Below are 9,361 nucleotides of genomic sequence, written 5' to 3' on the forward strand. Positions count from 1 at the left end.
CATTACCTGAAATCCACCAGGCCAGGGTGCCAGGCACTTCTGGACACAGTATCCCTGAGGAGTCAATCCTCCCCATAGTTCCGGCTGGCACAGCAGTGGGGTGGGGTCATGCAAAGGGATGACTGAACTCTGTTCCTGGTGGTGTGCTGTCCCAAATGCCCTGAGTGCCCCTCGCGGGGCACCCACCTGCCCCTCTGCACAGCAGCTAAGGGCTGGCTTGCTGGAACTTGCGGCACAGGCAGGGTACACGTGCGGGGCTCTGGGATGTGCAGGGCATACTCGGAATGGGGCCAGACAGAAGGATGCTGTCTGTTTTTCCATCTACTCTCCCCCCACAAGCCCCCCTTTCTTCCATTCTCTCCCTGAGCTGGGATGAAACAACCTCATCTGGAAATACCTTCCCTTTTAAAGGCAGGCTCCTCCAGGCAGCTTGTACTCTCTGGGAAGACGCTACATCACTCTGCAATTGGGAGGCTGGGAGAGGCTCCAGGGATGGGGCCTTGGAGGAGCAGGAGGGATGCAGGGCACTGAGCATCTGCCCACCTGCATGTCTGTGGCACCCAGACTTTAGCTGGGAGTGACATGGAGCAGGGAGGCAGCAGCGGGGAGTTCCTCCCAGAGCCAGGGCAGTGGAGAACACTTCCATGAACAAGCCCGAGCCTTTGCCTGATGCTGATGCTGCCATGGGTGAGCCATGGCATTGCCTGGCTTCTGTGTTACAGCCAGGACAGAGAGCTGGGTGTGCAGGGCCAGGCAGGGCTGAGGGCTGTCCGGCTGCTGAGTCACCCTGTGCCCAGTGGCACAGCGGTCCCCTCCACCAGGGCCTTCAGGGACAAAGGCACTGGGGCTGAGCCAGCTGACGTCAGCCAAAACAGCCCAGCTTGGACAGAGCTGGGGGTCACCAGGTGTGCTGGGGAGTCTGGGGAGGAGGGGGCGCTGCCCAGGCAAGGGGACCCCTCATGAGGGTTTCCCCCAGCACAGGTGCCTTCCCTCAGGATGTCCTTTTCAGCTGTCGTGGGTTTGTGCAAGGCCCTGGGGGTCCCTGACCTGGCCTACCACTTGTCCAGGAAGCTGTAGTGGGGCATTTCAGATGGACTTAGAAATTCCCCATTCTGGGAGTTTTTGGGTAGCTGGGCTGGGCTTTCTGATCCCCGGTGTACTTCCTGGCCAAGGGCGAGACTGAGGAGACAGGGCAGAGCCTGCTGTGCCTTGGGATAGCCTGGGGACCACGTTCTGCTCTTAGGGTGATGGGGATAGGAGGGGGGCTAGGGCTGCTCCAGGCAGGGTCTCCATCCAGCTGTGCTGTCCACACGCCTGGAGCGAGAAGGGTTAACAGAGTGCCTCCCCCACTATAAATACCACGTTTGTGTGTCCCACACCCCACGAGTATGAGCTGGGAAGGCTATTTTGGTTGAGTGCCTGCTGCTTTGGGAATGTGCCGGAGCGAGGACAGGGGCTGACGTCACCGTCACTGGGGCTCGGACCCAGCACCTGCTCGGGGTCACTCAGCAGCACTCCAAAAGCACCCACACCCTGGCCAGTGCTCAGCCCCCCATGTCAGAACGAGGGTTTGGGTGGTGGGTCAGTAGAAGCACACTCAGGGCAGGGGTGCCCCCACATCAACCCCTCTCCAGGGCCCTTCCTTGCTCGCTTTCTGGATGGCTGTCTGGCCCCACATGGAGACCTGAGCCTGGTGCTCTTGCCAGAGGGTGGTCAGGGCATCATCGGGGCCGTTTGGGGTGCTCAAGACCAATTTGGGACCACGGCTCCCTGGCATGGGGTTTGGCTCAAGGGTGTCAAGCGATGCTGTGAAGGTTCCCTTCTTTCCTTTCATGGCGTCAGCCTAGGCTCTCTGTCTGTCTTTCTGTCTGTCTGTCTGTCCGGGCCCCCTTTGGGCGGCACTATATCCTGCTAGGGGGTTCACCAGCCGTCTGCCCCGCTTCCTCCCCTCGCAGCCCCAGGGACGGGGCAGAGCAGTGGGGGCCGGTGTCGAGGCCTCCCGGGGAACTCCGGGGGTGCCCAGGGTTCCTGGTCTGCCGGGGGGTGCGCGCAGGTGAGGGGCAGCGGGCGGGGGCTGCCGGCCCCCTCCCCCGCGGCAGCATCCCCCCGCTGCCCGGCGGCAGGAGGGGCGGGTGATGTCAGCAGGATACAAATAGCGGCGCGCCGTCCCTCCCGACGCCTCTCCGAGCTGTGCCGGCCGCTCGCCAGCCCTCTGCCTGCTCCCTGCTCCGGCCTCGCCTCCCCACGCCGCCACCATGAGCCAGTCCTACTCCTCCAGCCAGCGGGTCTCTTCCTACCGCCGCACCTTCGGCGGCTCCCCGGTCTTCTCTCGCGCCTCCTTCGGGGGCAAGGGCAGCAGCGGCAGCTCCGTCACCTCCCGCGTCTACCAGGTGTCCCGCACCTCGGCCGTGCCCAGCCTGTCCACCTTCCGCACCACCCGCGTGACGCCGCTGCGCACCTACCAAAGCGCCTACCAGGGCTCCGGGGAGCTGCTGGACTTCAGCCTGGCTGATGCCATGAACCAGGAGTTCCTCCAGACCCGCACCAACGAGAAGGTGGAGCTGCAGGAGCTCAATGACCGCTTCGCCAACTACATCGAGAAGGTGCGCTTCTTGGAGCAGCAGAACGCCCTCATGGTGGCCGAGGTGAACCGCCTGCGGGGCAAGGAGCCCACCCGCGTGGCCGAGATGTACGAGGAGGAGCTGCGGGAGCTCCGGCGCCAGATCGACGTGCTCACCAGCCAGAGGGCTCGTGTGGAGGTTGAGCGTGACAACCTGCTCGATGACCTGCAGAAACTCAAGCAGAAGTGAGTAGAGGGGGGCCCGGAGAGTCCCTGTGGGCATCCATCCGTGCATCTCCATCCCTAGGGGTGGGTGGGAGCAGAGCTTGCCCAGGCAGCCCTTCAGGTGCTTTCTGCTATGCTCGTGCCTTGTGCTCAGAGCCCATCATGATCCCAGTATTCTGTGCCCCTTGAGCACTTTCTGGGCAGCACCCAGAGGGCAGAGGGGCTCCCATAGCAGGGGTGTCCCCTCTGCTCTCCCTTGTAGTGAGGCTGAAGCCAGGCTGTAAGAGCACAGGACAAAGTGCACCTCATCCCAGGGTTCCCATCTCTGCTTGCCCGTGGGAGGGCTGCTGGGCCCGTGGGTGAGCTGAGCTCTGTGGGATAGATGGACAGAAGCGAGGGGACAGATAACCCAGGGAGGGTGCTCCGCCAGCTCCAAACGTGAAGGAGGGAGGGGAGGAAGCAGCTGCACTCCTGCAGGCTAGGGATGCTCCAGGTGCCCTGTGAGCAGTGGGACACCCCAGGGATGCTGTGGACTTGGCTGGTGCTGGGGAAGAGAGTGAGGGTTATCCACAAGGCTGGCCAGGCTGAGGGAACCCCCAGGGACTGATGAGTGTGGGGAACCTGGCAGCAGGGACAGACTCAAGGGGAGCTGTGTGTTCTGATGATGGTCTGCACCTTCCCTCCTGGACCCGGTGCCCTGGGGACACCACTCCCCTGGGGTGACACAGCCTGTTGCCCCTTTCTGTGACCCCAGCCACCACCACAGACGGCCAGCACTGGGGTCTTTCCTGATGCTGGGGAGCTGGGGGTGGTGGCATGAAGGAGCTCTCAGTGACAGGGGAGGAGCAGGGCCCAGAACAAACGGGTGTTGGGTTTCTGCCACCCCATGTGCCAGCACCACCTGGGCGCCTCCATCTCCTCCCCTCTGCCTTTCCACTGACATGCAGCCTGCAGTACTGTTCCCTTCATTGACACAAGCCTGGATCTCCAACCCTGACCTGAGCCTCCCCCAAAGCGGTCCCCACCTCACATCTCATCCCACAGCATTGCTGAAACCTGTCTGTGCTCCTGCTCTCCCCGGGATAGCTCAGCTGGTGGCCGTCCCTTGGACTCCCTCTGTCGGATCCTGCACTCTGTCCCCCCAGCTGCTGGTCACTCTCCCCTATAAGGGCTGGGGCAGTGTGCGTGGCACTGAGCTGACCTCATGTCTTTGTGATCTCTCTGGTGTTGACTATAATAGGGAATGGGAGGAAGAGCCCCTGGCCCCCCGCCAGTCCCCTGCTGCCTGCCGGGAACGCAGGACAATCTGTTTTCTTCCTACCAGGCCATGCTGGGCTTAATGACAGCTCGGGGGGACATCACCACGGAGGGACAGAGCTTCCTCCAGACCCCCCTAAGCCTCCCTTCTCTGCCTACAGGCTGCAAGAGGAGATCCAGCTGAAGGAGGAGGCTGAGAACAACCTCGCTGCATTCAGAGCTGTGAGTACCTGTCCCCTTAGCGTGTGTGGGAACCCTACCCTCCTTTCCACCCCCATCTCCCTCCTGCAGCCTGGCCCCAGCACCAGGGCACAGTCCTGGACACAGCTGTGCACCTTCCAGCCCTCGTGCTCTCCCTGCAGCCCCTCACTGTCCCTCATTCTGTGTCCCTCCCAGGATGTGGATGCAGCCACACTAGCACGCATTGACCTGGAAAGACGTATCGAGTCCCTGCAGGAGGAGATCGCCTTCCTCAAGAAGGTGCATGAAGAGGTAGGTCAGGAGTGGCCCCCTTTTCCAATGGCACTCACGGGACAGCAAAAATGGAGCGGGTGTCCTGAGATGTCACCTTGTCCATGCAGGAAATCCGGGAGCTGCAGGCACAGCTGCAGGAGCAGCACATCCAGGTGGAGATGGACATCTCCAAGCCGGATTTGACGGCTGCGCTGCGGGACATCCGTGCTCAGTATGAGAGCATTGCTGCCAAGAACATCGCCGAGGCCGAGGAGTGGTACAAGTCCAAGGTGTGGGAGGCAGCGGGCTCGGGCTGGCCCCAGCGCAGCGGGCTCCGTCTCGGGGGCTGTCCCCACTGACCGTGCTCTCTCCCCAGGTGTCTGACCTGACGCAGGCGGCCAACAAGAACAACGATGCACTGAGGCAGGCCAAACAGGAGATGCTGGAGTACCGGCACCAGATCCAGTCCTACACCTGCGAGATTGATGCCCTCAAGGGCACGGTGAGCTAAGGGCAGCATTGAGAAATCCCCGGCTTCCCTGCAGGGACCTGCTGCTCCAAGGCTGCTCAGGGACATCTCTGGGGTGGGGAGGCTCTTCCCAGCTCTCCGAGTTGCTGTTGCAGGGAGCCTTGTACCCCACATTTGGGCTGCACCTCCCCCAGCAGTGGCCTGGGCTCCTGCAAAGTGTTTTGGCAGAGTCCTGGAATCAAAGTGCAGATTGTAAAATGTGACCCAGCCTGGGAGGCTCCAGGCAGGCGGGCACAGGGCTCAGGGTGTCTGGTTGCAGGCTGGCAAGGTGGTTGCAAACAAACAGGGCACAACAGTCCCATTCTGGCACAGTCATGGTCCCAGGAGCCAGCCAGCAGACACCAGTGCCACCCCCAGGCAGCCACCCAGTGCTTCTGCAGCTCTCTGTGCCCTCTTGCTGGAGTAGGATGGCTTTGCTGGGGGACCTGGGCACCAGAGTGCTGGGGTTGCCCAGGGCATGCCCAGCTTGCCCCCATGAGTCCCTGACGCCTAGCGCCGGGCAGGTGGAGGGTTACAGTCACTCATCATGTCCCACATCAGCTGAATCCAGCCCAGGGCTGACCGTGGCTCTCCCCAGAATGCCCTGGCATCCCCAGTTCCCACCCCAGGCGACCCCTGGCTCCTCTGGGATCCCCCCTCACTGAGCACTCCCGTGTCTCCAGAATGACTCGCTGATGCGGCAGATGCGGGAGATGGAGGAGCGCTTTGCAGGGGAGGCCGGTGGGTACCAGGACACCATTGCCCGCCTGGAGGAGGAGATCCGGCACCTGAAGGATGAGATGGCCCGGCACCTGCGTGAGTACCAGGACCTGCTCAATGTCAAGATGGCCCTGGATGTAGAGATCGCCACATACCGCAAGCTGCTGGAGGGAGAGGAGAACCGGTGAGTGGAAGGGGGGTGGGACAAGCTGGGGGGACCCGCAGGGTCAGCGTTCTTTTGGGGGTCCAACTTTGTAAGGACACACCTGAGGGCAAGGGCTGGCTGGAACTAAGCCTTCCCCTCTGTTTTCCCACAGGATCAGCATTCCCATGCATCAGACCTTCGCTTCTGCACTCAATTTCCGAGGTGAGTGTCACTCCATGAGGAGGGGGACCTGGAACGAGTCCCCTGTGTTCCCCACTTTTGGGGCGAATGTCCCTCCTGGGGGGTTGTAGCCAGGCTGGCAGGCTGGGCACACACAGGTGCCACAGAGAGCCCCTGGTATGGGCACTTGTTAGGGTGTTGCTGTGAGCCGAGAGGGGGGTTAAACCAAGGCTGCTGAACCTCCTCGGTGACCCCAGTCCCACGGCTGTGTCCCTGTGGTGCCATCCTCTGTGTCTTCCCCCTGCAGAGACCAGCCCAGAGCAGCGGGGCTCTGAGGTGCACACCAAAAAGACCGTGATGATCAAAACCATCGAAACCCGTGACGGGGAGGTGAGCGCAGGGTGGCTCCGGAGGGTGGCTGGGAGGCAGGGGTCCGAGGACAGCGCCTCTCCCCACACTCGGGGCTCTGGTGTGGCACGGCACGGCGTCTCACGGTGCCTCTCTCCCGCAGGTGGTGAGTGAGGCGACTCAGCAGCAGCATGAAGTGCTGTAGAGGAGGCTTCTCCAGCAGCCCACTGGCACCTTCTGTCCCTGCCTCCGTCCCTCCGCCATGCCCCCCTCCTGCCCCCCAGCTCGCCTCTCGGCGCTCCCCCGGCACTGCCTGAGGAGTCTCCCCCATGCAGCTGCCTCTGGGCCCCCCGCACCCCCCGGGCTCTCTCCTCCGGCTTCAAAAGGCTCGCTCTGCTTTGGCAGCTTCGCAGCAGCAACGCCAGCGTCAGGATCAGGCCAGGGCCGGGGGGCGGCAGGAGGGAGGGACGGGGCAGGTGGCAGGGGCTGGGGGGAGCAGGTGGTGGCCTGGGCCAGCTCCACGGAGAGCCGGACGGTCCCAGCAGCGGGTTCTGGATCCCCCCAGAGGCCCCTTCCCACCCTGGGCACAGGTTTGGGGCTCATCCCACACGAGTGGGGACCTATCCCCCTCCACCAGCACCGCCGGCCCCCCTGGAGCTGGCACTTCTCCAGGTGCGCGGCGGCGATGCTAGGGATGGGGAGAAGCTAGGCATGGTCTGGGCTGAGCCCCCTATTCTCTGCCCAGCTCAGAGTGAGGGGGGCCCCAGCCTGCGTGCCCCCCAGCCCAGGGGGGCTCGGGCCCTTCGCTCCCCCCGGCCCAAGAGGCAGCCCCGTGGGGCAGAGGAGGGCAGTGCCCACCCCTCCCCGTGGCGGGGACCCCCAGCAGCAGGAGGCTGCACGGGGCCAGGCTCATGAGCCGAGAGGGAACCCGTAGGTGGACACAGGAGAGAGGAGGAGTGAGTGAATGGGAGAGAGGGGGGAGAGAATGAGAGGAGCCGGAGAGAGGCCCGGGGAACAGGGCAGGCATCCCCGACCCTTGCCCCAATGCACCCCCACCCCACCACGTGTATGAGACTCTTCAGGCGGCTGAAATAAACAGCGGAGCATCACCCTGTCGTCTCAGTGCATCTCTGGGGCAGAGAGGGGAGGGGGTGGGTGGGAGGCAGCACCTGGGGGGGCATCACAAGGGCCAGGTGGATGGATGAGGCAGCAACTCTTTGGGCTGTCTCCTCCCTAAGCTGCTGGGCCCCCCAGAAGGTGCATGTCTCTCACACTGAAGGTTCTCGAGCATTTTGCTGCCTGAGGTGGTGGGTTTCCCAGTTCCACCGGGTGGGAAAGTCCTGCTGGGACAGGGAACAGTGACAGCTAAGCCCTGACTAGGTACAAAGGGGCTCTGGGTGATGGTCCTGTATCTCCCTCACACACCCAGGGCCACATACCATGTCCTGGTGGCTCAGCTCCACAGCCACCTCCTTTATACCCAAACTTGGGACCTACCCAAATCCACATCTGCCCGGGACTTTTCCAAGCCCCTCCAAGTGTCACCAACCTGCAAGAAGAGCCATCCTCATCCCTAAGTGACCTTGTGAGCATCAGACCTACCACCCTACGCTTGCTTTCCAGGCTCGGCCTCCAGCCTCAGCCTGCCAACACCTAATGCTCTCTCTCTTCCTCCCACCACATATGCCCTGTGCTCAGGTTGTGGGCATCTTGGCTTCAGCTCCTTCATCCCAGCATGGGGGATGCTGCAGTGGAACCCAGAGCTGAGCATCCCGTGTGGGAGAACAATTCAGGATTGCTCTGCCCTGGAGATGTTGGAGGGTCCACAAAACTCTGCGGGCAGCAGATGCCAGGGGGGTAGTGGGCTTGGCACGGGATGATGTTTTAGGGACAAAGCATGTGCTACTGCCAGCAGTGGGGACCGGAACGGGGGTGTCCCTGATGGAGAGCCAGCATGTCAAACCCCAGCTGGGAGGTGCTGGATCTCAAGGGATATCTCCAGCAGGTGGCCCTGTGACATCGTGGACAGTCCCCAGGTTGCCTTGGGTTGGGATGACACCTCCCTCCCTGCCGGCCCAGGCTGGCTGTGCCAGAGTTCAGCCCCTGGGGGCAGGCTGGGGACAAAGCATTCCTTTGCCTGCGGGGCAGGGAAGAGGCCCCCAGGCCTCTTCTGGGGCTGGCTCAGCCACTCTGCGGCCAGGCTGTAGGTCTAGCAAGGCATCGCACTCCATTGTGCCCCAGCCATCCAAGCTGGGAAATCCTGGGATTTTCTCCTTGCTAGTGACGCTCCACTGATGCTGGCACCCTTAGGCTGGTGGCAATGGGCTGTGCCAAAGCCGTCGGGGCTGGCCTGCAGCAGGGAAGCACCGTGTCATGTCGCTGGCCTCCTGCTCACGCAGATTTACAGCCGCTGGCCAGGCGGCTGGGGCCAGGTGCCGAGGCGTTGCCGTGGCTCCAGGAGATGGAGAAGCCCTGCCTTGCCCGGGGATGGCCTGGCAGCATGTGGCACAGACCGTGCCTGACTGCTCGCTGCCCACAGCCCGCCGCGTGGGAGCTCCCACAGGATGCCCCAAGGCCGAGCAGCTCCAGCAGGGCTGGCCGGGAGCCATGCTGCCCAAGGGCAGAGGCAGGGGCCCAGTGAGAGAAATGGAGTCTTGCTGTGTTTGCAGCCTTCCGGGCAGGGAGGATTTGTGGTGGTCAGGGATGCTGGGATCCCCACCGCTGCTGTCTGCCTGGAGGGGAGCTGAGGGGCCCCGAAGGGCTGGCTCCTGCCCCGGGTCTTGCGTTGCAGGAAGCATGACGGTGTCCTTTACCTCCACATGCCGTCAGGGTCCCTCTCTGCCCTGATCCAATGACACTGCCGGAGAAGGGGAAGCGGGGGAGGAAGGCTGGGTCCCCCCCGAGCCTCTCAGCTAATATGGAAAGGTGCTGGCCCTTTTCTATCTTTGCAAGGGGAGCTGGGCTG

At 63.0% G+C, this 9,361-nt stretch overlaps 1 protein-coding gene across 1 annotated transcript; it reads left to right on the top strand.

Annotated features, from left to right (window-relative positions):
- The first annotated feature begins 2,171 nt into the window (after positions 1-2,171).
- On the top strand, positions 2,172-7,505 carry DES (desmin). The gene is made up of 9 exons (XM_038143372.1): positions 2,172-2,806; positions 4,204-4,264; positions 4,439-4,534; positions 4,624-4,785; positions 4,872-4,997; positions 5,687-5,907; positions 6,041-6,090; positions 6,356-6,438; positions 6,560-7,505. Exons 1-9 carry the CDS (start codon positions 2,256-2,258, stop codon positions 6,599-6,601), a joined length of 1,392 nt encoding a protein of 463 aa, XP_037999300.1. The 5' UTR covers positions 2,172-2,255; the 3' UTR covers positions 6,602-7,505.
- Positions 7,506-9,361: the final 1,856 nt, after the last annotated feature.

This window comes from Motacilla alba, chromosome 7 (assembly GCF_015832195.1).
Source record: "Motacilla alba alba isolate MOTALB_02 chromosome 7, Motacilla_alba_V1.0_pri, whole genome shotgun sequence".
Classification (NCBI taxonomy): Eukaryota; Metazoa; Chordata; class Aves; order Passeriformes; family Motacillidae; genus Motacilla; species Motacilla alba.

Excerpts from the sequence above, each read along its gene's own strand:
- DES (XM_038143372.1), top strand. The coding sequence starts at position 2,256 with ATGAGCCAGTCCTACTCCTCCAGCCAGCGGGTCTCTTCCTACCGCCGC. Across the intron at positions 2,807-4,203 it reads CTGCAGAAACTCAAGCAGAA|GCTGCAAGAGGAGATCCAGC; the intron begins GTGAGTAGAGGG and ends CTCTGCCTACAG. Across the intron at positions 4,786-4,871 it reads AGGAGTGGTACAAGTCCAAG|GTGTCTGACCTGACGCAGGC; the intron begins GTGTGGGAGGCA and ends CTCTCTCCCCAG.